The 27,799-nt window shown below is 45.6% G+C and overlaps 1 protein-coding gene across 3 annotated transcripts; it reads left to right on the top strand.

Annotated features, from left to right (window-relative positions):
- Nucleotides 1–27,239, top strand: LOC146194698 (uncharacterized). 3 transcript variants are annotated; one of them, XM_084597511.1, is made up of 5 exons: nt 1–171; nt 2,818–3,103; nt 6,764–7,068; nt 11,850–12,011; nt 22,081–27,239. In XM_084597511.1, exons 2-5 carry the CDS (start codon nt 2,827–2,829, stop codon nt 22,321–22,323), a joined length of 987 nt encoding a protein of 328 aa, XP_084453637.1. In that variant the 5' UTR covers nt 1–171; nt 2,818–2,826; the 3' UTR covers nt 22,324–27,239. The 3 variants fall into 3 exon arrangements, with proteins under 3 accessions (XP_084453637.1, XP_084453636.1, XP_084453635.1); XM_084597510.1 differs by having other exon boundaries at nt 1–554; nt 22,081–27,237; XM_084597509.1 differs by having other exon boundaries at nt 1–536; nt 22,081–27,234.
- The last annotated feature ends 560 nt before the right edge of the window (nt 27,240–27,799 follow it).

Genomic DNA, 27,799 nt, shown 5'->3' with positions numbered 1-27,799 from the left:
GGTGCATGTCGGGATATGTCGGGTGGACGCAAGGCGCAAGGCGCGCGCAGCGCAGTATTTCAGCAGTTTCTACATTCAAACCTTTTGCACTGTGCGCGCTGCGCTTGCAGTGGTGTACCATAGCGCGGATTTTTCGTGGCTTTTCTGAGCCTAGCAAAGCTGTCAAAACGGGTGCGTGCTGAATCGTGCCCTACCAGTGTCAGCACTTGCAGGATTCATGGTGTGGCACTGTTTACACTATTCGCGCGAGGTTTCCGCAGCCGACGGGCTATGTTTACATCTGACCTTAGCTACCAAACTGCTTTGTGCAGTGAGCGAAGCGCTCCGAAATTATTTCACCGCGTCTTCAGATCGCCTGTGATCGGCCCATGCACCTGACCATCGGAACGCTTCGAACGCATGGAATCTGCGACTGATCAACCGTGTGTCAGACGATCCTTAGACCCTGTTTACGTCACGTCTGCAGGCTGGCCTTACAGTCTTCAATTCTGTTCCACTTTTGCTGCGGGCATCTGTTCGCCGTTGTAGTGCAGCAGGTATTGGTATCGTCGCTGGTGTGTATCGAGATAAATTTGTAGTTGCAGGTCTTGGGGGCTATCCGGTTTCTGATCATGCGGTTTCGTTTTGTCAGGTTTCTCATTACGAGAGGTTTCCACGAATTCTTGGCTCATTAGCGGTTGCGCAAAACACCGGCCGGAAAGCAGCTGTGTTTGCTGGTTTTATTCAGCTGTCGCGGCTACGGCGCACAGGTACTATAACAGTTGCTGTTGGAATAATGACGGCTATATTTGGAAACTAAACGGTGATGTCAAAATCAGTACGTATGTCATTCGCTGTTTGTCAGCATTTGCGTTGGAAAGAAACTGCAGCATATGTGCCTGTTTTAAACATTATCATGAGGCGTGGCCGCAAGGCATTCACCTTTTCCCTGACTATTCGCTAGTTTGTGCAAATGCAGAAAAGAGTGTTATTTAGTTGGCAATATGCAATTTTCTTGTATTACGAACACACAAGGAGGGTAATAAAAGTGCGTGAAACAGTTTTGACTGATTAAGGCTCCAAAAAATGGTCTTGATGTTCGGTCCACAAAGTTAATGCATATTATTGCTTTTGTACCTGAGGAAGACCTACAGAAATTATCTTGTGCGAAACTTCAATGAAACTTGTTTTCAAAGCATTGCATGCTCTACCTTGCTTTTGTTTATTTTTTACTAGTGAATTGAAAATAATTAGGATTATTTGTGTGAATTTTTGTTATTGGCTAGACGTGTTAAGTGTGTTGTCGCCAACCTTTGTTTCTGTATTCGCAATTGGTGAAGGTTCTTAAGCGAGAATTGCTTTTAGCTCCTGTTGTTAGCGTCCTTGATGTGACGTCAAGCCAAAACCGAGAGCCGACATCTGGGCACCAAAACTTGATTATCCATGCTCTGAATGAGATTTAGTGAGACGAGTTCTCTATCTCTAGCTCTTGAAGATAGAAGGAATGCTGAGTTGAACAACAGCTTTGGCGTCAATCCTAAGGATAGCACCACAGTCCCACACGCTCACACATGTACAAGACCGCCCGACATTGGTGGTCGAGGCGGCAGTAGTTCAAAAGCGCATTCGGGCGTAAGTCAGTCACTTGGGTGTAGAAGTAGATCATGGCATTTCCCCCAATTGGAAGGCGGATATATACACACTCAGACAGCACTTGAACATGCTGCTTCTCCTATATTCTTGTCAAGTCTGCATCACCATCACAGCTAGTTTAAGGTGAGCAGTGGAGCCTGATGAAAGGAGCCTTGTGAAAAGTAATCACTTTTTTTAGTAATTATACTACAACAGAACTGCCCTGGATCATTGCAACTTGTCATCATGTCACACAGGCATGAGCCTAAGCGGCATGAGCCAAATGCAAGCACACGAGCAGAAAAGCTTGGGCTTTGTACTCACACTGCACAGGAAATGGCACCTGAGTGCTTTAATCCAGGCAGAGGCAAAGTTTGAAAAATAAAAGCAAAGGAAATGAAAAAAAAAAAAGACTGCCGAAACTCAGCTACGGCAACAACTGTTATGTCCATCAGTTTTGTTCCTCCTCATTCACTTCTTTTATTTTGTTCATGTCCCCATTTCTCATATTTTTTTTTTTCTTGTCTTTGTCCTCTCTTTTGGATTCGCTTGGCTCACTTCTAGGCATGATGTGGCTTGCAAATTTCAGTGGTAACTGCTCTAAGGCAGGCCACTACAGCACCAGACTTCATTTATATAACCATTCAGGATTGGGTGTCAGTAACAGCTCTCACGGTAAAACAAATTCACATACTTGGTCAAGGTCGTGAGATTAGGGTCCGTATTTCGAGTTTGTGTCGTTATCGAAGTGTCGCTATCTCACATGGCCTCGAGTAATCTGATTGGTGGAAACGCCAGAACATGATATTGCCACCTCTTCTGGTTTCGAAGTGGCAACATCCTGTTCCGGTGTTTCGACCAATCAGATGACTACATGTCACGTGAGATAGCAATACTTCGATAACAACGAGGACTCGGAATACGTACCCAGGTTTCTGCTACAGCGGCTTTATTGATAAAAATGAAAAGAATGTTCAATATCAAAAGAACCAAAGTGGTTGAAATTAATCTGTAACCCTCAACTATGACATCTTTCATAACCCATGCGCATCTTTTGGATGCTAAACCTCGCATATCATACTGTCCTTACTGACGCCTTGTGGTGTTGGCAGGAAGGTTTCTGGCATCTTGTAATTGCTCTCCCTCCAGGTATGTGCAGCATTTCTATTGTCAGATGGTGACTGTTCTGTGGCTGTGCATGTGCAGGGAGGAGACATGGAGGCCCTCATTTGCTTTGTGGTGGCCACGTTTGTGTTCCTGCTGCTCTTTGACCACTACTGCCACGAGGAGAGCCAACAGGAACGCGCACCAAGCACTGTCAGGGGGGACGTGGACGATAGTGTGACTGGCGGACCCGCTGTCAAGAGCCGCTACTACTCCACCAGCCTGTTTGCCATACTGGGGCTCTCACGCGAAGAGGTGCATGATTTTGCCGCCTTCCGTGACCGCTTCAGCACCTTCTCTGAGGTCAGCACAGCCATGCGGCGGGCAGGTGAGACACAAGGATGCAAAGTGGTGCACCATTTGCATGTTTCTTAAACCTCCAAATTTTATGAAGAATATACCGTAGTGGAAATGTTTTTTTAAGTAGTTGTGATATTTAACATGCAATTCTAGATCAAGAAATGTAGTGCTTCATTGGTTTGTGGTTAGAATTAATGCAAACGTTTAAAGAGAAATGGTTCTCTTCTCAGTGGCTTTCTCTCTGTGCACGAATGTCTCGAAGGAAGTCAGAGTCATTGCCAGAAAAAATTTTAAATTATCAGTAATGCTGCTGCCAGAACTCCTCCTAGAAGCAGATCTTCCTCTTGAGGCATCACGGCCACTGGCAGTCTTCATGTGTGATGACATTATTTAGATTTGAAACATGCCCTAATGTGTGAGGCATGTTTTTTCATGGACAACTGCCACCCTCTAGCAAAGAAAATTTCAACCAATGCAATTCCACAGCTCGTTTTTGGCAACAGCAGCAGAGCAACGTCAGGCTAGACAAGTGTGACTCATCATTGGAAGTATTGGTACAAAGATTCACAATGAGTGCAGCGCGGGGCTGGTGATTAAAGGGCTAACTGGCCTGCATGAAATCGTCATACACAGCCACTTCAAAAGTGCATGCCGCACTGAAGCCACAAGGGTTGTTCACACATTTTCTGAGCAGTGATGCATCATGCCTTAAAGATGTTCCGTGAACAGTCAAGTGGGGCCATCTGTTGATAGGTATTCTAACAAGGTGCATCTAGGCACGGCCGGTCTCGAGGGAGAGCGCGCGCTCTTTCTTACGGCCTTCTCAATTGCCGCGGGAACAATGGGAACGTTTCTCCTTGAGTTACGCTCTCCACCGCAGCAAGGGGCGCGACCTGCTCACTGTTCGCTCCGCGTCTGCTTCAGAGGCGGCGGGTGGCTTTTGCCTGGTTTCGCGCTATCGCTCGCGGATTCCGTGGTGAGTGCAGCCCCGAAATGAAAGAACACAGAAGGTAGATGCTGCAGCTGCATGCCGTCAATGTACTACGTACGTGAACGGATATAAAAAACACTGTTGTTCAGCAAACGTTCGACAAGCATGACATACATTGCAGCATGGTAGCTACTTTTATCCATTTTAACCCGAATTTTTCCCAAGCGTGGACAAGAATAGGAATAAAAAAAAAAAAATGAGCAGTGATCACATTCAAGCTTCTTCAAGGCTAACATGACAGCAGCTCGTCTGCAACGGAAAAACCGTCTTTCAGCGCTAGATGCAAAATCTTTCATGTAGCACCTAAGATGAAAATAATTTCATAAATATATAATGTAAATTGCAAAATGCTTGCATGATATAAAGTATTAGTATAACAGTCAAAGTAAACGTTATAGGGTTGAGTATTACAAACATTATTTTAATTTTGCATATAAAAGTTGTTTTAATGAAATTTTACATGATATTAAGCTTATTATGAAAACGATCAAAAATAGTTTGATATTCATGACACCACTTGTGCTGGAAGTGGTAAAAAGAGGCCAATAAATGATGAAGGTGATACTCGATGCAGTGACTTACAAATGAGTTCCGCTGCTATATCGAAAGTATAGCAGGGAAAATCTTGCTCACATGTTCTTTCTGATAGCTTCACTGCCTAAGTTTCTAGATTGTTGAATGCAGGCTACCCCAATAATGTCATTTCCCAGTATTGCATGAAGTTATTGAAATGGGTCAAAGGCTGCGTATCACCCGTTCAAGTGAACTTGAATAGCGCGCTGTCATTCCATACATTCATCGCCTGTCACATGGGTTAGAACACGTTGCAAAGAGATATGATGTAGGAATAGCCCTGTTGCCTTCTTGAAGTTAGGAAGGTTATGTCATCTTTTGCAAAGAAAGGCAGAAAATGTAGCCATTGTTTCCCGCTCTTGCAAAGTAAAGCACAGAGCAAGGTTCGTGCGTTGCGAATCTGGTGCGGTTTACAAAAATTCTTTTCTCTGCGGTTTGGCATATATAGGACAAACCGGGCGATGTTTGAGTATCCGTCTTCGAGAACACAAAAACGACAGCTCTTCAGGGGTTAGTGAACACCTGCGAGAGTGCAATAAATGCAGCCCTATCTATGAAGATGCACAGGTCCTGTTTTGTTATCCTCAGCAAAGAACCAGAGAGGTGATGGAAGCGTTCCACATCACCTGGGTGGAAACTGCGTGAGCAAGCCTGCGGTTTCGCTATCTAAGAGAGAAATGGGATGTCTGCTAAGATGTTGAATTTGTTCTCTTCTTCTCTATGAATTGTTAACTGACCATATCTGTTATATCTGTTCTTATTTAGGAGTTCATGTTTTTCCCGATAAACCAGTTGTGATACAGCACCTGTCCTGTTGTCTCCTTTTCTGTGTCTCCATTTCGTTTGCGCCCACTTATTCATTATGAATAACAATAATAATATTTTATAATTATAGGTCGGCAGAATCACTGACGAGTGGACACACTCGGGCTCGCTCACACCCACATTCATATCATTACCTGAGTTGTGAATCTGCGGTCAGGCTAAGATAGTGGTCTGTATTTTCATGACGACACTGTGTGCCTTTATTCCATATTTACTGAAAGTAGAGGGGAGGAGAGATTCATTGTCATGAATAAGTAACATGGCAAAGTCTCTCCCTTACCAGAAGAGAGAAATCTATGTACAGTTTTTCTGCGTGCCACCCATGTCATGTTTTGTGCGTTGTGCATGCAATGAGTGTTGTCACTGATATACAACTTGAAGTGGGCTGGAGCCTGCTGGAAATCTGTAATATTAAACTTAATTTGTTAAATATATAAAGATCACATACACTGCCTCACTCGCATAAAACATGATCATCCAATTAAGCATTAAAAACGACACCTTCTATGTACCGAATGCTAATTGACTTGGTCATGGCCACGTGAAATAAATAAATTGGTCAGCTGAGTGAGCTAAAATAACTCTCGAGTTGAAATGAGTGAGTCCAAATGAGTCGTCCCGTGTGAGTTATGAGCCGAAATGAGTGAGTCCAGAGCTTGGATCCAGATTAGTTGTGAATTGAAATGAGTGAGTGAGCCCAATGAGTCGTGAGTTGAAAATCTGTGAATCTTGGTGAGTTGTGAGTCTAGTTCATGAGTTTGGTTAGACCGAGCATGTGTCAGTCTGAATTTGGTTGAGCTTGCAGGCTGAAAAAAAGTTTGTGAATGAGCTTGAGTTAGCACTCATGATTTTGCCAGGGTGTGGTTGTAGTTGAACTTGTAAATAATTGTGAATTTTTGACCCAAGGGCAAAGTGCCAAATGCAGTTTCTTTAACCTCGGAAAGGTTCCCCAAGACAATGAAGTCTGCCAGTTATTAATGTAGAGCATATTCCATTTCAGCTTTGAAAGTAGTCAGCTAGAGAATGCTGGTGGAGCCCACCATTTCTTGATTTACTTTATCATAGCACTAGCCCTGCTTTTGAAGGCATAAGTGGGCGGGAATACAAATGGCATAATTAAAACAAAGATGCATGCTTAAAATTGACTGTGAGGAACTTTATTGATGGCATACAGACAGAGAATATTATACTAAATGGCTCATAGTGAGCAGTAAATTAGCTTTCGTTATTAAGAATATTATTATATCATTTGTGAATTTGCTTGGACGGATTGACCCACCCTCGTGTCACTTGTGACAGGTCTTCCTGACATCCATGTCATTGTGGGCATTGACTTCTCGGCCAGCAACGAGTGGCAGGGTCGGCGGACGTTTCGTGGCGAGAGCCTGCACGCCTTGCGGCCAGGCACCCAGAACCCGTACCAGCGGGCACTGGCGTCGTTGGGCTCGGCGCTGGGGCCCCTGTTGCACGGGAACCCCGTGCCGGCCTTTGGCTTCGGGGACGCCGTCACGCGTGACGCTGACATCTTTCCCCTCATTGAGTCGGGGGCCTCGTGCCTGGACTTCAACGACCTCATGTGTGCGTACACGCACACCGCCCACAAGGTGAGCTTCGATGGCGTGTATTGTCCTTTTCTAGGGGGAACTGGTACAGACGGGAAGTAAAGGACATTGGAACTTAAGTTCCGCCTTTAAGGACATGATGTGCCAGGTTTAATGCCTCCCACCTGCGGTTTGTCTTGAGGATCCTCAATCACATACTACATGCATTTTACTACTTGCTCAATTGCTAGCCCCTTAATTTGTATTCTGTTATCCCACACATATTCGTTACCATACAGTTGTAAGCTACCAAGTTATGTGAAAGACCACTTGACATAGGCACTTATGAATCCCTGCTTTAAGCCATATAGATGTGCTTGCATGGCGTAGGAACAGTGTGTCTTTAATGCCCAAGTGCCCTGGAATGTGTGATCCCCATCTCAATTGAGAATCACGAGCTGGCAACACCTGCCATTCATGTGATCTCATGACATCCTGCCAAGTAGTTAGTCACCACCACCTGCCTTGCCCGTGATTTAATGTGAAGGGAATTTTTGTCTCATGAGCGATGTCACCTGAGTGTGTGGACAGAGCCTGCCATCAGAGTGCGTCTGCACGACCAAAGAAGGTCATGGATTCAAGAGCCTTGCTTGCATCACAGCAACTGTGATGTAACGCATGAGGTCCAGGATTCAAGTCTCTCACATGTGTAAAAGTTGCCAAAGCAACTGTTGTCAAGCCAAAACCGTTTTCAAAGTGTTGTTAAGCCACTGAAGCGCCGCTTGTGAGCGAGTTTTCGCCTTCATGCACATAGGTGGTTCCAAGTGTCTTGACTTTTGTACTCACTATGTCAAAAATGCTAAATCCTCTGCATCATGGTGCCATTAATGCTATCTGTTGAAAGGTGCATTGCCCTTTGACTCTGTGTGTACCCTAACCATTTCAGAATGTTGTACAAATCAGCACAGCTTTTTATCTGCTTGAGTTATTGCTGGCGTTGTGGCATCCAACCTACTGCTGTGCTGGTATTGGTCTGGCCTTTCTGGGACAGCTCCTTCTGAATGTCAGGCTGTCACTCCTTAGGTCCTGCTCATAGAGGACATTTTGCAGCATGATTGTTAGCAGATCATTTCCACTGTATGCCTTAACGTTAGCAATACAGACTTGACCTCATGTCATGGCTGGCCGCATCAGCAGGGCCAGGGCATCACCTAAGTGGGCATCCCGTGAGAGCACACTTCCTACATGTCCCACAATTCATTGTGACTGTAAGCTGTGATGACTATGCAAATGGAGCCCTCCTAGCTGCTCACATGTTCCCCTGTGCCATGGACATGGCAGGACATGTGAGCACCTAAAATGGTGCCCTTGGGCAAAATAGAGAGTGCTATCATGTTGAAACCAGGACAGGTGCAGCACTGTTGCAGATTTGACGCTGCCACTTGCTGATTGGGAGAGAGAGGGTTGGTTAGGAGGTGCTTGTTACGCTTACTTTTTCTCTGGGTTCCTTCTGTTGGTCGTCTTGCCCATTGTTGCCTATGAGGAAAGTTCAGACCGTGCTTTGCATGGTGCATGCACCCATTTGCATTGTGACCTGCAGCTAAGGTGCACTGTCTGAAGGGAGGTGCTGCGGAGATGGGGAAACCATGACTATGGCTCACACACGGTCTATAAACATAGATCCACTCTCACGGGGTGCCACTGCACGAGCAGCATTGCACGGTGCCACGCCCTGGCAGGCACTACTCAAGCGTTCCATGTGATGTTCGGTTGGCACTTACACACTGGTAGCATGCTTAAGCAAATCATGATAGTGGGTCGCACTGATCTCAAGCTCAATAGCCACTTTCAAGGGTAACATGAGGAGGGGCAAAGTTTACGATTTTTACAGTCTGTTTTGGGCAGGAAAATAGTTTTATTGCGTTAGCAATACTGCGTCAGGTTTCAGCCCGTCACGTCATCTCAGGAAGGACCACGCTTGACCTTGAGCCGCAGCCAAGCCGAATACGACTTTAACCAAGCAGGGTCCCGGCAGGCTGATTCTAACATAACCGTCCCATGTGAAACGAAAGACCCAAGTTGGCAGCTCCTGCCAGCCCACATATTGCCGCATAGAAGACAACGCCAAAGATGATGACTGGCCCACAAGTGGGAGCCTGGAAGAGAAGGAAGTTTGAGTGCAAGACTCGTCCTGGTTGATTATTAAACCCATCCTATCTTTGGGTCCTCATTTGTGTTCCATCGAGACGTGACAATATAAAGCCCCTCTTTAACCAAGCCGTATGAACCTGCCTTAGTGGCCTATATGGGTAACGTGATTGCCAGGGTCCTGGCGGGCTGATTCTGACATTACCATCCCATGTGAAATGAGAGACCCAAGTATTTCTAACGCAATTCAACCTAGTTGAACCAGGGCCAAACCACAGTCAATTTTTTTATGCGTAAGCGCTTCTTGTCTCACGAGTGGCTTGGGGCAGGAATTGTGGACAGAGTGTGTCGGCACAGTGTGTCCGCACAAACTGTCAATGAGTAAAAAGCATTACTGCGACTGGGTTTTGAACCATGCCAGAATGAACAAGTCAGCTTTCCTGGCTTCAGCACAACTCTATACTATCTCTGCATCTGATCACGTTGCGCGTGAAACTGCAACACACTCTCGCGCTCTGCGGTGTCGCCCTCGTGAAGTTCCATCTGCGCTGCTTCTCCATTTAAACTAGGTAAATACACCATACTCATAGGTCATCTGGGCAAGTGCGAGTGAGGTCTGCGAGCGTAGTGTCAGGTGAATCCACCAGGCAGCACGACAGAACTTGCAATGCTTACATATTTTCACACGTAAGAAGACTAAAGTGTTCGCCTGTAACATTTATTTTAGTTTGCATTTTTCCAACTGCTCTTATGTTTGTACCGTTTTCCGGGTCTTGCTGAGCTTGAAAAATAATCCGCGATTATAATTCGTCCAGCCGAAATGGCCTAGCTGTTTCAGTCAGTCAGGAAGGGACAGAATGACCCACCCTGCCTTCATGTTTAGGTGTACCTATTTGCTTCATGCTTTTTTGACACGTGCCAGTCAACCGCTTTGGTTTTTTCGCTCAGCATATAGCTTGTGAACCTCTGTTTTTGGGGGGACATTGCAGTGTGCATCCATCAGCGGACAGTGCGGTTGCACACAGCAGGGCACATAGCAGGTGCATATCTTTAAAAGCAGCCCAAAATCAGTATTCGAATCAGGAGCACAGTTTGTCTGAGTGATGACTGTCAATCACTCGGTGCAAGAGCATCAAAGCAATGAACAAAAGTAGAAATTTTTACAACACATGGACACAAGTCACTTCTCACTGTCTGTGAGCAGGTTCAAACAACTGGCACAACACATTTTGAAGAGCTCCTTATTAATAAAATCTTAAAACGCATTTTTTCCTGTAGTGTCTTAGCAAGCTCATAGAGAAACTTTTGGATAATCGTTTAATAAAGTATTTCACTAAGTGTGACTTCATCCCACTAATTCAACAAAGATTGCACTATTAGAACTAACTGACACTATCAAATGTTCGATTGACCAAGGACTTTGGGCGGGAGCTGTTTTTATAGACTTTACTAAAGCTTTTAGTACAATTAACCACATCATACTTTTTTCCAAACTGGAGTCTCTGGGAATCTGCGGCCCAGCATTAACATTTATACACGGTTCAATTTTAAAGTTTGCCGACCTTTTATCTCAGCCAGTATTCATTAACCAAAGTGTGCCACGGGTTCAATTTCAGGACCAGTGCTTTTCTTAATATGCATTAACAATCTGCCTAGTTATTTTACCAAATCTAACTGCATTCTATACGCCGATGACACTACATTATATACTAGCGACAGAAACATAAATGATCTCATCACAACATTGAATGCTGAACATGCAATTCTAGTTCATTCATTGGTGTCAAGATAATCAGCTGGAAATTAACCCCCCAAAAACACATTTCAAGGTCTTTCATTCGCATAATGACTACATATTGCTCTGCTTTATTTGGATAACCACATAATTTCACTTTATAAATGTAATACATATCATCCTGGGGAACTACATGTATCTCACTCATATGTCAAGCATCCGTCATTTACAAAACTCTGCAGTTCGGATACTTACCTTTTCCTCGTCCACTGCCTCAGCTGCTCCTATATATCGAAATCCTAATATCCTCCCTTTATTGAGTCTGCTCCACCTAAGATTTGCCACACTTATATACAGTGCTCGTAATGGTGACATTGTCATTACTGCCCTTCCGTCATCTTCCCTCATAAGCAGTAATTGACTAGATTTTCCCAAAACGACAATTTGCTACTTCCCAGAGGTAACACTAATTATGGCAAGCAAACCGTTCTGTTTTCAGCTATAACGCTATGGAATTCACTACCCTCATATTTTAAAACAGTTCGGTCATACAGGCTTTTCCATAATAACATCAAAACATTTTTATTGGCAAAGTTATAACTACACACTTCAGTTTCTCTTTTTTTATGTATCATTCTTGTTGTTCATGGATTTTAACATATTTTAATGTTCAATTTCTACCATATTTGTGAATTTGTTTCAAGCATTTTGTTATAGGAGGTCCCCCTGACAGCTTCGCTTTGGAACCTCCTTCTGTACTAAATAAACCATACTAATTTGGGTAATACATTTCTGACAAAAAACTGAAACCTGAAAACCTGAAGCCTGAAAGATTCAGAGATCCTCCTCTGAAGGCTAGGCTGTGGGGCATCCCTAGAGTGTTCTGTGCACACCTTGTTGTGGCCCATCCCATTTGGACCACAGCACTTGCACCTTTTGACCTTTTGTGTCTTCGCTGTAGGTACAGCTGTCTGGACCAACGAGCTTTGCGCCCTTGGTGCAGAAGGCGCAGCAGATTGCCGTAGACAGCCGCGAGTTCCATGTGCTTCTTCTGCTCACGGATGGTCAGCTCAGCCCTGCGGGTGAGGCATCTTCCAGGAAAGCCATTGTGGCCGCTTCACAGGTATGCCACTAGGTATTGCTCTTAGCACAGTGAAGCCTTTGTAATTTGATATCAGTTAGTTAAAGATCCGTTTCAGGAATCCAGGACTTCCGTGGTCCCATAATTTACAGTAGACTCCCTTTAAGACGAACTCCAAGGGACCATGAAAATTGTTCGTCTTATCAGAAGTTCGTCTAATCAGGAGTGCTTCCAAAAATGATGTTTGAGCATGCAGAGTGTGTCCAAATACCTCATATATGAGAACAAATGAATAAAATGGCCTTTCAGGAAAATAAACTGCAATACAAGCATTTATTGGACTAATGATTGTCTACTACACATTGCAATAGTAAGGCATCAGGCATTGTTGACTGTTACCCAGTCTGTTATTTTTTTTTGTGTCTGTCGTGAAAATCGACGGCCGGCTACAAAAGCAGACATCTCGCTTAACTTTTGAAGATACCCTTCAGTGCCCTCACACTGTTCAAAAAGCTGCACTAAAGCGTCTAGGCAGGCATCAGCTGCATCACAGGTAACTAGTGCAGATTCAGGCATAACATTCAAGCTGTCATCTTCAGCAGCAGTTTCCGATGGTAGGTCAAGCACTTCTTCAATCAGAGCGTCCAGTGTGTCAGCCCTGCACGTTTCCACACCTCCGTCAATGCTGACATACGCACTGATGTCAATGAACACACCCTTACTGCTCAGCGCAGAAACAATGCTTCTATCCTCCAAATTCGCAGTGTGGTCCTCATTCGTAGTATTGCAGTCATTCTGCACTGAGCAATCACTAAGCGCCACAAATCCTGCATGGTGGAAGGCGTTGGCAATAGTGGCTTGAGTAACCTGCTCCCAGGCGCTTGTCAGTAAGTGGACAGCACTTAACAGGTTAGCTGTGCACTCTTTACTGCTCTCCATGCAAATCAGCATCCTTTGCAGCAGAGAGCGCTGATAGTGCCTCTTCAAGCTACTTATTACTCTCTGGTCCATAGGCTGCAGCTGCGCCGTTGTATTCGCTGGTAGAAACTCCAGTCGGATGGCATGAAGTCTGGCGACGTGGCCGTGTCCGGGACAGTTGTCAACAACAATGAGAACTTTTCTTTTCTGTCTCTGGAAGTGGCGATCCATCTCTTGAACCCACTGCTCGAAAAGTGCCTGTGTCATCCACGCTTTTGAATTAGCCATGTACGTGACCGGCAGCGTTTTTATGTTTTTAAAGCAGTGTGGTGCTTTAGATTTGCCAATCACCAGCAACTTTAGTTTGTCAGTCCCAGTCATATTTGCGCCCACGAGGACCGTTACTCGAAGCTTGCTCCGTTTGCCCGCCACGCAGTCATCACCAGCAAATGTGAGCGTTTTATTTGGGAGTAGCTGGTAGAAACCCGCAGTTTCGTCCACATTGTACCGTATTTACTCGCATAATGAGCGCACTCGCGTAATGATCGCACCCCTGAATTTTGAGGTCAAAATTCCATTTTTTAAATTCCCCGCGTAATGATCGCACCCCGAACATGGAGTCGCCTGGTGGTTGATTTGCAGCCATCCCGCAGCGAATGCATTCCGACGAGTTCCCAACCTAGTCTAGTAACGTTGGAGTTCCCATGATTCCATGCTTTGCGGCGTTCGCCATTTTGCAATTCGGCAGCGTCGTAGCGTGCTTTGTGTTTTTGTACGAGTTTACGCCATTTCACCATGGGGCGGTATGCCAGTTACACCGCCGCGTTCAAGCTCAAGGCTGTCGACTATGCACTGGAGCATGGCAACCGCGCTGCTGGTAGGCATTTTGGCGTGGACGAAATGAGGATACGCTATTGGAAGAAGCAGCGTGAGAAGCTGATGGCTACGAACAAGACACGGCGGGCTTTCCGTGGACCCAAAACGGGCAAGTTCCCTCGTGTTGAGGAGGCGGTCCTAGAATACGTGAGGGACCTGCGCAAAAATGGTTGTGCAGTGTCATTAGAAATGATACAGACGCAGGCGCGCACAACTGCCAGGAAGCTGGGAATCGCCGCAAAGGATTTCCGCGCTAGCTCCGGTTGGACGACTCGCTTTATGCGACGGAATGGACTTTTCCTGAGGCGGCGGACGTCGTTGTGCCAGCGGTTCCCAGCCGCGTATGAAAGCAAAGTGATAGACTTCCATCACTTCGTCACTAGGCTTCGCGAAAAATGCGGTTACCTCATGTCGCAAATTGGAAACGCCGATCAAACTCCACTGACGTTCGACATGCCCCGGAATACAACTGTGAACGAGAAGGGTGCTCGGAGCGTCCTCGTGAAGACGTCTGGCGCAGAAAAACAGCGATGCACAGTCATGCTTGCTGTGACGGCCGACGGGCGGAAGCTGCCACCATACGTGATCTTCAAACGGAAGACTATTCCGAAGGGAAACTTTCCCCGTGGCATCCATATACGTGCACAGATGAAAGGGTGTATGACTGCAGACCTGATGGTCGACTGGATCAAGACTGTTTGGGGAAGAAGACCAGGAGCATTTCTGCTTCCCTCGCTTCTGGTTTTGGACAGTTTTAGGGGTCACCTTGTGGACAGCGTGCGTGCCAAGCTGAAAGAGCTGCGCACGGACATTGCAGTCATTCCTGGCGGCCTGACTTTGCTGCTGCAGCTTCTCGACGTGTCTTTGAACAAACTGTTCAAGGACAACGTTCGACGACTTTATGCTGAGTGGATGGCGATGGGCCAGCATGATTTGACGCCGAGCGGAAAGATTAGAAGGCCATCCGTGGAGATGCTGTGCTCGTGGATCACAGAAGCGTGGAGCAGTATCCCCGACGAGGTAGTGGCTAAGAGTTTTAAGAAGACAGGCATATCTAACGCTTTGGATGGAACTGAAGATGACTTCCTGTGGGATTGTGAAGATGCTCCCAGCGACGACACTGCCGTTTCCGATGAGTCGTGCAGCAGTGAAAGCGAGGATGGCGAGGATTCAGACTTTGATTAGAGTACTGACGAAAAAAATAAATGGGCATTGTGCACTCCATGTGATGCTTAATGTGCGTGTTTATTGCGAAGGTAAGCCTTACTCAGCTTTTATTTTTGGTTGTAATCGAGATATATGTTCTAAGACGTCTGACCTGCAACTTGTTTGCGTTTTCGGTGCTCAAAAATTTTTTGTAGAAAATTTACCCCGCGTAATGATCGCACCCCGAAATTTGCGTCAGTATTTTAAAAAAAAAAAGTGCGATCATTATGCGAGTAAATACGGTATATGTCTTCTGCAGCGGCCTCGCCGACAACACAACGAAAGGCCAGTTCATGCCTTTTCAGAAAACGGTCGAGCTACACATCGCTGCACGCAAACTCGACATTCAGCCGCAGGGCAATTTCTTCCGCCTTAGCTTTCAGTAGCACTCCATTCACTGACGAATTCACACTGCGCGCTCTCTTCACCCAGGCAAGCAGAACGTCTTCAAGGTCTTTGTGCATAGCTGTGCGCATCCTCTTCCGCTTCGGCGCAAACTCACCATCTTCCAAAGCACTGGTAATCCGCACTTTGTCCTTCACGATACCGCTCACGGTACTTTTCGCGATGCTGAACTTGCGCGCTATTTCAGTCTTTGAAAGCCTGCCGGCGCGAACTTCGGTCAAAACTTCGGCCTTCTCATGAAGCTCAAGCGGCTTTTTTCGAGTTGTTGGCCGATTAGCCATAGTAGCAGCACGGCGAACACGGCGCGCACGAAAACAAACAGCGCACACCACGAGGTGACAGCGTACAGCCTGGCAGAAAACTGCGGGACACGACGCGCACACCCGCCACGAAACAATGGATCTGTGCACTGCGTAGTAGGCGTTGTTAGCGGTCAGCAAAGGCACGGAGCTCGGTAGCACTGGCATGATGACACTATTACGTGATCACCATTGGGAAACGTCATTGGCAGCTTTTTCTTCTCACCGTTTTTTTTCCCGCGTTTCGCTAGTTTTGCTAGCCGGGCCGCGCATACTCTTTTATTTTTTCTCTCTCTCTCTTCCTCTCTGTGCTCTGTTTCGTCCTTGCCCGAGGTCGTACCAAGATAGCCGGCGCGACGCGAAACGCAAACCTACTCCTACTGCGGGGACAAAAGGAGTGAGCGGGGGAACGGTGGGAGAGGACGAGCAGCGTCACTCTTCCGCCTTCGTAAAATCTCATTTCCGACGCCGACGTGCTTGGGTCTGCGTGCGTCGGCGGCACGGATGGTCGTGGCACTGAAAAGCTTTTTTTTTTTTTTTTTTCTTTCCGCTGAAGCGCTGCTCGGACGGTTGGGTAAGCTGCGCGGGTGGGGTGCGGCCGGCCGTGAAAATTCATCTTAACCGATTAGCGATTGCAAAGTGTTCATCTTAAGCAGATTTTTTTTGCATTGACTCTATGGGGAACCAAACAAACGACCTCCACTGTTCATCTTAACCGAGGGTTCATCTTAAGCGAGTTCGTCTTAACGGGAGTCTACTGTATGTGGCTTTTAGCAGACAGTTTAAGTCGACATATGCTCATATACAGTCGAGCCCTCTGTAACAATATTCTTATACCAAGGGAATTTTAGTGTTGCAAGCAATAGCCAGCCAGTAAAAGACACGACCTTGGTTTGCATATGCTTTGTGTACCAAAACGCAAAATAAAAAAGGATTCAGAAATTTTAATCAAGGTGAAAATTGCTTTATGATCTTGAGTGTATAGTACCACTGAGGAGCGTTGTTTTGTGATTGTGATGGTTTGAAGATAGGGGTGTGCGAATATTTAAACATTCGTATATAAATTAAATATTCTTGTTATTCAATTCATATTCAGTTCAAAAAGCTAATATTCACAGTATTCCAAGGGTAGACATAGAATTTTAGGATATTCGAACACTGTCGCATATTCTGAAGTCTTCAGCCAGAGTGAGCTCATTAATGTGGCCTCCAAGGAGCCAGGAAAAATATTAAAAGTATCAAATGTTCTGCAAAAGCTGCTAAAAATGGTTTGCATCGCAGTAATATTACCTTAAGAACACCTACCTGTACGAAAGTTATCAGTATTGTAGTTGAAAGCCAATTTAAAAACGACGGTTTGTGGGGGCTTTGTGAAGCACTTAGCTTTGCGCAGATCATCATCATCATCATCATCAGCCTGACTATACCCACTGCAGGGCGAAGGCCTCTCCCATATTTCTCCACTTAACCCGGTTCTGTGCTAGCTGCATCCACTTGACCCCCGCGAACTTAACCTCATCCGCCCACCTAACTTTCTGCCGCCCCCTGCTACGCTTTCCTTCTCTTGGAATCCAGTTTGTTACCCTAAGCGACCATTGGTTATCCTCGCACTACATGTCCTGCCCATGCCCATTTCTTCTTAATTTCCACTAGAATGTCGGTAACTTGAGTTATTTCTCTGACCCACTCTGCCCGCTTCCTATCTCTTAATGTTACCCCTACCATTTTTCGTTCCATTGCCCTCTGGGTTGTCCTCAACCTATGTAGGACTCTCTTGGTTAGCCTCCACATTTCAGCCCCATAGGTGAGTACAGGTAAGATGCAACTGTTGTATACTTTCCTCTTGAGCGATACCGGTAAGCTGCTAGTCATACTCTGCGAGTGCTTGCCAAATGCGTTCCATCCCAATCTTATTCTTCTTGTTATTTCCTTTTCATGGTCCGGATCTGCGGTTACTACCTGTCCTAAGTAGACATAATCGTCTACTACTTCCAGTACTTCGCTACCTAATGTAAACTGCTGTTCCTTCCCGAGGCTGTTGAACATTACCTTAGTCTTCTGCATATTGATTTTCAAGCCTACCTTTCTACTTTTCCTGTCTATGTCATTAATCATTATTTGCAGTTCATCCCTCGAGTTGCTTAGCAAGGCAACATCATCAGCAAATCGCAGATTACTGAGGTATTCTCCATCTACCCTTATCCCTAACTGCTCCCATTCCAAGCCTCTGAGTACTTCCTCTAAGCAAGCTGTGGATAGTACTGGGGAGATTGTGTCTCCCTGCCTAACACCTTTCTTTATGGGAATTTTGTTACTTTCTTTATGCAGAACTATGGTTGCTGTGCAGCCACTATATCCCCTTCAGGCGCAAAATAAATTTTCTGAAAGGAAAAATTTTTCCTTGTGTTATTCATGATCAGTACACCAGGCAGAAGTCAAGTGCAAGAAATTACGCCAAAATTTTCATATTTGAGCCTATTTTATTTGCGTCCACGTTTGTGGACATGGCGCCTCAAGGCTCCTACAAGAGTGCAAACACTACAACATTTTCTTGTATTCTCTACTAAGTATGAGGAATGAATAAATGTTTTACTCTGAAAATACCTAAGGTACAGAAGAGTAGCCACTTGTTCAAGGCTTATGAAATAGATAAAAACAGTCATTCTGTGACGACAGGCAGAGAAAAATTCCGCACTTGCGGCAGCGAACGCGGCTCTTCGAAGTGCAGCCCTGGTGTCTGCATCGTTCTGCGTTTGGTATGCTCATAACCTGGGGCCAGTGGTTGGTGCCATCATAGCGCGTTGTGCTTGTTGGCAATGGCTCTGCATTGTGAGGCTTCTTTTTGATCTCCTGTGGGCCTTCGTTGGTCGGTCGGCCTCGCTTCTTTGGGGGTGCTTTGTTGCAGGCGACTAAGCTATTAGCCACATCACTCTGAAATGCGAGCAAATCTAATGTGCTTTTTTTTTGGCAGTTGCATATTGTTTGCATCTCTGATGTACTCCAACTAACCGTTGCAAAGAGCAAATGAAACAAAATGCGATATTACTCGCACCGGCCACTTCCTTGTTCTTGTGCGCAGTGGGTAGAGGGACATCAAAAAATCCGTCTTGTCGACGCCTCCCATGTACTTGTACTGGAGGATGACTTGAGGGCATTCAATGTCGATGTGTGATTTAGAAGACTCGCTCCACCTTCGTACAGTGCCTGCTTCGCCTAAGCCCACGGCGGTTGAAGCCATGTTCACAATACCGTTGTCATCCCAGCGCACAAGAACAATGTCGCCATTTTGTGAAACCTTCTCATCAGAACTTCCCCTTCCTTCCTTCTTTAATTCTTTCAATGGTTTCTTACTCGAGCGAGCGCGCGTGCCTCGTTTTCTTGTTCCTTGTCCTCGTTTTTCTCGTGCGCTCAGGACGGTGTCTCGTAACAATATTTTCGGCACTAAGGCGCCGTGTCCACGTTTGTGGACGCGCAATTCTGAGAGCCCACCGAAGCATTCCTTCTTTGCCTACGGTAATGAAATCCAGCATGCCCCTTCTACATTACCTTACTGGCATATTTCACATGACAAATTCTGTTTTTCACGACCATTTGGAAAGAGCGCATGCGAAAATAAGATCAACTTACTCGCCCCGCCGTAAAACGTGGAGACGTCCATCTTGACTTCTTGTTTACAAACACATTTCGATCTACCTGCAACAGATGGCGCCACATACTTGACAGGGAGGGGCCAGGTATTTTGTGCGCCAAATTCAAACGTGGGAACACGCCTTGCGAGCAAGCTACGACGACATTTGGGTCGCGTCCACATATGTGGACGCAGCGCCTGAAGGGGCTATATATCTTCCAGCACTTTCACATACGGCTCGTCTACCCCCTGATTTCGCAATGCCTGCATCACCGCCGATGTTTCAACTGAGTCAAATGCTTTTTCGTAATCAATGAATGCTATGTATAAGGGCTGGTTATATTCTGAGCATTTTTCTATCACCTGATTGATGGTATGGATATGATCGATAGTAGAGTACCGTTTCCGAAAACCTGCTTGATCCTTTGCTTGCGCAGATGGTTGGGAACATTTAAGAATATCTCCAAAATCGTGAAGGACTTTGCTACCCTTTTCGCGGTGCAACGGAGTAGCAGGGGTGCATCTTCACAAAATAGTCCCATCGTGTCTTTACGACCCTTCACCACACAAACTGCACAGTGAAGCATTGCGGTGAAACGGCTCGTGAACGGTGCTCAGTTTCAGCATACCATAAGTGGATGCACATGAGGAATACATGCATAGGCGTTAGAACAGCCTGACACCTTTCTAAAATAAAATTGAGATTAGTCACATGCCAAGCAGTGCCCAAATCAACGTGATCAGCCGATGTGCATGCCTGTTCGCAGCTGTGGGGTGGTGTGAAGTTGAAGTGAAATTGAAAATATGTGACTGAGCAATTTTGAGACTTCCGATCGTCATCATGCCTGCCATAGCACGAATGAAGTATGTGGCCACCATTGTTGCATGGAAATCAGGTTTGGGGAGGCTTATTTAGGTGATCACTGGATTATTTAGGACATAAACTCACATGGGCATCAGTTGGGACCGCGCTCATTGTTTGAGTTATCCAAATTTCTAAATTAACAGGGGTCGAAATAATCAGATTTTACTGTATCATAAGGAATTCCTGGCATAACACGGACAGGAATTGCTAATTTTACTTTCTCGTTATTTTACTGATGCAGTATTCCATTCAATATTCGAAGGCATTTTTTTTGCTCTATTGGTATTCGATTCATTTTCTGAAGTTTTATTATTTGCAAACTCTAGAAGACTGTATACAGTGACCTCATTCTGTAAAGTAGACAGCAAGCACTCACTACTTTATAGCAACAGTTGGTTGAAATTGAGGCCACTTGTCAGCACTACTAATCATTACCAACTTGCACTACTACTTAGCCCTATATACTACTTTGCATATTAATTATGAAGTTAAACACTGTCTAATTTTTTTCTTTTATTTTGAGGATGGTTGTGCAGACAGTGCTGTGTAAACAGTGGAATGTTGGCAGTTCTGCGTAAAATTGAACTCCAGTCATGCCTATCAACTTCATAATTTATGCATCCCCTTGCAAAGCGCTCAAACTTGCCACAGTCTCTGCCAGCACATGGCCACACCACGCATGCTAGGTTGTTATCAAGGTGACAGGGAGAGAATTAGAGGGTTTCCAATTCAGTTTATGGCAATGGGCACATTTAATTTATCTGTAACAGTGGAGGAGGGTTCTTGCGGTCGCTCAGGGCTTTGCATGATGCCAGTAGTGGTGAAAAGCCATTTTCATTGTTCTACTTGCGGAAATGGTGAACAGTTAGCTCATCTGGTGTGGAAATTACTGATAAAACTTGAGACAACCTTTGTAGGGTGCTGTCCATTGATGCATATTTAAAGCGAAGATTTTTCCACTAGCTGTTAAATTGCTCTTTTTGGAAATGATTGGATTGAACACTATGAAGCAGCAATCCTAACAAATATTTCAGGAGCTTAGTAAGCATTGATACATTGCGTCTTGAAAATGTTCACCGTGCTTTTTTTTTATAACAGTAGAGTGGAGTTCCCAATTTGCCTCAGCTTCCATCAGATGCTTTATATAATATGAGTTGGTGATAAGTGAACAAGGTCTTGAATGCCAATTTAGAGAATATTGCAGCTGCAAGTTTTATGCACATTACTTTTAATGACGCGTATATATGACTTTGTTCTGCTCCATCACTCGAGCAGTGTGGTATGTGTGGTGATTAATGTTCCGAAGCTGAACACACGCAGTTGTGAGACACTGTAGACGGCAAGTAATTACAACCACCTGAGGTTCTTCAACATGCACTGACATTATGAAATGTTCTAGAAACTTATACAGTGCCAACGATATGTGAGTTTTGTCAACATCTTAAGTGCTCAGTGCTACAGATATTTGCCCTTCCATAGTTTTTTTTTTTTTTATCATACTGCATAAACAGGAGTCTCCGCCACCTCACCAATATCAGGTCACAAACAGGTGCTCGCCAGTGTCAAATTGAGGCATGTCTGTGCAAGATGTGACTGGCTGAACTTGTGTGCTTGAATTTCTTGAGGACATAGCGCCAAAAAGACGGGGACAACACAGATGTAGACAGGACATCTGTGTTGTCCCCGTCTTTTTGGCGCTATGTCCTCAAGAAACTGCTACCAACTAGCCCAAACCAAACATTTGGTGCATGAATTATCTTTCTTTTTATAATGCTGTTTCTTTTTCTCTGTGAGAGCCTCCATACTGGTCTTCTGTGGCTGCCCTGTGGCAGGCAGCAGCACGGTTGGCCAGTCGAATCCTCGGTTTGTTTCGTTGCCTCCGCGAGTACAGTGACGTATGGTCGGTTTGCACAGGTGGCGCCCCTGTCCCTTGTGGTGGTCGCCCTGGGAGACGGCCCTTGCCCGGCCCTGGTGTGCTGGGACGATGGGCTACCCGAGCGCCGCTTTGACAACCTGCAACTGGTGCGGCACGCAGAGGTGACTCGCGGTTGCCGACACCCTGACGCCGCACTCGCTCTGCACGCGCTCATGGAGGTGCCTGACCAGTACCGTGCGGCTGTCCAGCTTGGCCTGCTCAAGGGTGGCATGTCGCCATGACCGTACACCGGGAACACAAGGCAAGGGCGCGGAACGGAAGTGGTGGCAGTGATTTTTGCAGCTTGTGGTGCACTCAGGGACAAAGGAGGCCTTGTGTCTCCTTCATGAAGCAGAGGGGTGTGTTTTATGGCTGCTTTGATTGATCTCGATTGGTTGCCTCGAGTTACAATCGATGTTTTACAGAATGAAAGCTTGCCACTTTGAGCGGTGAACAAATTTGCCAAACCCGTTCACGAACTGTGCAAAATGCACTGATTTCTTGTCTCATTGGTAGCTCCCCATTTTTGCAAATTGCGGAAGGTGGAATGAGGGAATATGTAAAATAGAATAAGGGAGCAAAAGAAAAGGACAGAACGTGGTTCTGCTTTATGACCTGCCATTTTGTTCTCCTCACATTTTTGTGCCATTTGCTACATTGAAGGAAGAGCAATTCTCCTTCTTGCCCAGGTGCTGGGGCCTGGTCACTTTGCAACACCGCACTTATATTGTTTTTTTATTAATTATGTTACCGCAATCACTATCTTTGCAGCCCAGATGTGTAGCAGCAGGACACAGTACAGTGTTAGGCTTTCTTACAACAGCGTTATAAATATTCAAGAACCTTTCTAAGGACTGCCTACTTGAAGATGCATTTACTCTTAGTTGGAAATCGTGTCTTTTCACTGCAATTTGTGACATCATCCCTTGCCACTGTGGCTGTGACAGTGGTAGTGACCGCTTTCCTTTCTTCAGCTGCACTTACTAGAAATTTGTGGAAAGTGTGTGTGTTCTGGAAATATGTCACAAGTGTAGAGTGCAGAGTTTCCTCGTAGTCTGAAATCACTGGAATACACTTTTCGTGGTGCATTATTACATTTCCTGCTGGACAGCATGTTTGTGTTGCTTGAATGTAATGTATATGTGCTTCGTGGCTGTTGCGAAAGAGGCATGCAAGAAGAGAAAGACTTGAGCACCCATTCATCTCCTCCAAACTTCTCTCTAACATATGCGAAACGTGGTAATTGATTAGAGAAAAAGAACAGCACTTGCAGCTGTATAATTTGGCCAGGAAGGCATTTGCTTAAGTACGGTGACTATGGATGCAACAAAATTCTGTGTGTGTACCCTGCTTCTACTCTGCCAGTGCAATATGATCACCTTATTTGAGAGTTATTCCTGGCTTAATTTCTTACGCGATAATGTAAAGAGCACTTTAGGTCGGTTTCTGACATGTGTCGCTGCCTACAGAACACATGGAATAAATAACTTATCTAGTCAGGAGCAAGATTTAAACCTACGCGGGTATAAACAGATCCGTTCTGCAGTCCGGTGCTTCGGTCCCCCATGTGACTGCTGAAGCCGCCTGCACTATGCCTCCACTGCCACTGAATGCCACACACGGGTTCTTAGGCGTCCACAGATATTTTTACCGGAGAATTAGAGGTATGGCGCTTTCAGATTTATGTAGCATTGAGGACGGAGTTCAGAAAGCGTGTTGTCGGGCTAGTTGGTTCTGCATAGTATATAAGAGAAATGCGCAACAACTTCAACAGGACACAGGAAGAAACACACAAAACAGATCACGAGCGCACGGAGTGTTTGGTGCAGCCAGAATTTTGAAACCCCACTTCATGCAACTGCATGTCATTAAAAAATACACATGTAGCAACCTGGGCAGTTGCTCTCAGGAGTGCATCAATACAACTGCAAAGCGCATTCACTCATAACAAATTTGCTGTGAATGTTGTGAGGGCTTGGAGGTGGATCTCATTTACTGAATGATCCTAAGGAATGCTGGCACCACAACAGAGTCATCCGCACCCATATTATCTACGCTTTGCCACTCATCTCGCACATCTGCTTCTAGTGTTCACATTTTAACCACTCACACTTCTACCCTGCTGTTACATTTCTTGCAGGACTATAGAATACAACCCATGAAATGTAGTAGCCAGGAAGTGAGCTTAAAAGAAATGCATCGTTCCCAGCCTTTCTTTAGCCGTGCATACTCCTTACCTGTTGGAACCTGGCAGTTGTGTTCATCAGCTGCACATGGCAAGGCAAACATGAACGACAGAAACATGCCTTGCAACCAACTTCCACACGTACAGTGCTAATTGCACAGCACTTGTCTCAGCATGTTTTCGCTGTTGCACTTTTGGTATGCTTTTACTGCAGTTCTCGGGAACTGCACCAGACCATAACACAATTTATGCTGCCTGCAAGTGGGCTTTACGTCATGCGGCTGTAACACTCCAGAATCCACCAAACTTTGTGGTGGGCAAGCATCGATGGAGTCTATAGTCCTGTTTTGGCCTTTGTCCTTTCCATTCAAGCTCAATGCAGGCTGTGTAAGTGCCAGCACAAGGAAAAGCGCTGTCAGAAAGTGACATTTCTGATGTTCGACAGAGTTTGGGAATCTCTGTTGCAGCTTTCTTCCTTGTGAACATTGATCCATTTGTTCGCAGAAGCAGGCTTGGAGTTGCCCTGAAGAACCCTGCCATATGTGGTGGCTTGTTGATTCCATTTTCACCATTGCTAGACGTCGTTAATTTTGTGAAATTTTGGGCTAGCCTCCATTTGCCAGGGCCTAGAGGCAAAATTTATTTAATGGAACAGTCGTCAGCGCCTGGTTTTATTTTCACCATTGCTTGACATCGTTAATTAATTTAATGAAACAGTCATCAGCGCCTGAAGTTTCTACGCTGAACCACTGATCACATATTCTGGCCCCTCTGCATGCCATGGCCCACACATACTGGCACGTATGTGAAGGCCATCGAACTTCCACAGCTATCTGAGAATAAATGACCAGATAGCTGCTACTGCTACTTTCATTGCCCCCACTACACTCCCACTGGCTTACAGCTGAAAAGAATACTTTCAAATACTCTTGATTTGAACCATGAATGAAGTGCTTCTCTGCTTAACATGACAAGAAACAAATACTATAAAAATATTTCACCCACCTATTCTTACATCATTTTTGGTGAAAAAAGTCTGATGTGGAAGTTTGATTCAGTAACTACAACCAAGCTACTAGCTAAATGCTTTTTCAACGTATAATTCAGCTGGCCCTGAAAAGAAATGCGTGTGGCTGGTGTAGGGCAAGATGAGCCGCCTTGTTCGCATCATCTGTGGGTAAAGCCATGTTATCAGTCCAGAACTGCAACACGTAAATATCTTTCTATTTGCACTTGGGCCAGCAACTCTGAATGCTTTTGTTGGCTTACGAGAGATTTGGAACTTCTCCACCACACTGGTGTGCACAGAGCTTCTTCCTGGTATGTCAGGTGTGCAGGCGCTTTTGGCGTGCTTTTGTGCTTGAGAAATTATTTCTGGTCTTTAAAGTACTCACTCCTTTACTCATCGGTGCATCCTTTTGGTGTGCTACTAGCTTGAATTGAAAGGGGGGTGAAGGAGGGTTAAGAACATTGACAAGCTTGCTGCTTGGTCATATACCGTATTTACTCGAATGTAACGCGAGATCAGCGCTTGAAAAAGTATCTTTAATAGACATTGTGGCCCTTGAAGTCTTAGCAACGCTCATTCGTCATCTTCGTCGGAGGCCGAGCTCTCGGAAACTGAGTCTTCCTTCTCACTCTTAGCCTCCCAGATGATGTCTTCCTCTCTGCCATCGAGGTGGTTCAATATTGAGCACTTCCTGAACGAGCAAGCTGCCATGTCGTGCGGCAGGCTGTACCAACGTTTATAGATCCTTTTCAGTTTCATATCTCCACAAGGCTCCCACACGGAGCAGGTGGCCCGCCGCTGCTCCCGCCACCACGGCGCTAGTGTCGACCTTTGTGCCAGGAAAGAACGTCGTCTGCTACAGAAGCGCCGCGCTCCACTCTGCTTCCAGAACTGCTCTGAAGCGTTGCTCGCGCTTAGTGGCGTCATTACCTGCACTTTATAGATTTATGGACTTGGGTACCATGACAGTAAGGACGATTGCTGCTTAGAAAAAAATGGGCGTCTGCAATAATTATCGCTTTGGGGAGAACAGTCACTTTTTTTGCATGTCCATTTTGCCATTTGGTTTTAATGCCTGCATACATATACGTGTACGCGTGTAAACAATGATGGGTACCACCGTGTGCTACAACACTTAACGGTGTTTCAGTCTTGCCAGTCGTATTAGGTGTTAAGTGATAGGTAATGCAAGTAGTCTGGTCAAAAATTCGGCGCCGTAGTATGTAGTTGTGCGCACCGCGCTTCAGAAATAATAGGGGGCCTTAGTAAAAGAAATTGTACCGTGGTAATCTTTAGTTCTAGTGATTGATGACCGATTGGTTTGTGGTAGACGATAGTGAGTTAACGAAATCACTGAAGGTAATTGAACGGGGAATTAAAGGAATTGAAAAAAATATGAAAAAGGGGGTTCAATCGTGTCAGGATGCTCAGAATGGAAGCCAACGCTCTATGATGCTAATTAAGTAGATTTCAGAGTGTGCAATTGATCAATTAAATAATTGAAATGCAGTTAAATCTCGTTACAAGAGACACTGTTATAAGAGACATTTGAAAATGGTTTGGTTGGTTTTCCTATGTCTGCCATGTTAACAACATTGCATACAAGAGACATGGTTACAAGAGACACTCGGTTATTAAGGACACCTTTTTCAGGTCCCTGGAGTAAAATGTTCACTATTTAGAAGAGACACAGCCCATGTGTGCTCATGCATTGTGCAGCTGAAGCGTACTAACTCGTACATGCTGCAGTTCAGATTCCCTTAGCACTCAGATTCCTTAATTCTGTTTCATATTGCCAGGGGGTAGATTAACAGCCTGTACCGGCTCTGTTAATCTACCCCCTGTCGCCAACACCGTGATAAATCTGGTGGAGGTCAGGTCTGATGTCCCATACCCCTACGCTAAGCAGGAGTGCTGGTCATATATTCGTGGAAACGCCCGTTCACCGCACTAGCCGCAGGCAACGAGGCCTACCACCTGAGTATTCCCCCTCGGGCATGACTACCAGTAGCCACGATGTCGTCGCAATGCCTGGCACGACCCCCACCTACGTGACGTTGCAAAACCCCCGCGTCCCAAAGACCTTTCACGGGGACACCTATGAAGACGTCGACGACTGGTTGCAGCACTACGAAAGGGTAGCTACATTCAACCTCTGGGATGACGCTGCACGGCTTCGAAATGTATATTTCAGCCTCGAGGATGGCGCTCGGACGTGGTTCGAGAACCATGAAGAGCAGCTGTCGTCTTGGAGTGAGTTCAAACGTCATCTTGCGGCAACTTACGGAAGCTCAGATCGCCGCGAACGGGCCGAACGTGCTCTACACACTCGGATCCAAATGCCTAACGAAACTGTAGCGGCGTATATCGAAGACATGACGCGCCTGTTTAAGCGTGCGGATCCTACGATGTCCGAGGACAAAAAGCTGCGCTACCTCATGCGTGGCGTCAAAGAGCAGCTTTTCGCTGGCCTGGTGCGCAGCCCGCCGAAAACTGTTGCAGAATTCTTTGCCGAAACATCCAC

Source organism: Amblyomma maculatum, chromosome 3 (assembly GCF_055883805.1).
Source record: "Amblyomma maculatum isolate TAMU_Amacu chromosome 3, ASM5588380v1, whole genome shotgun sequence".
NCBI classification, from domain to species: Eukaryota; Metazoa; Arthropoda; class Arachnida; order Ixodida; family Ixodidae; genus Amblyomma; species Amblyomma maculatum.
This window is presented reverse-complemented; position numbering and strand designations above follow the sequence as displayed.

What these genes read in the sequence shown, in the direction of transcription:
- LOC146194698 (XM_084597511.1), top strand. Translation starts at nt 2,827, where the DNA reads ATGGAGGCCCTCATTTGCTTTGTGGTGGCCACGTTTGTGTTCCTGCTG. An exon ending in CACAGCCATGCGGCGGGCAG is followed by an intron (nt 3,104 to 6,763) that starts GTGAGACACAAG and finishes CACTTGTGACAG; the next exon opens with GTCTTCCTGACATCCATGTC. An exon ending in ACACGCACACCGCCCACAAG is followed by an intron (nt 7,069 to 11,849) that starts GTGAGCTTCGAT and finishes TCTTCGCTGTAG; the next exon opens with GTACAGCTGTCTGGACCAAC.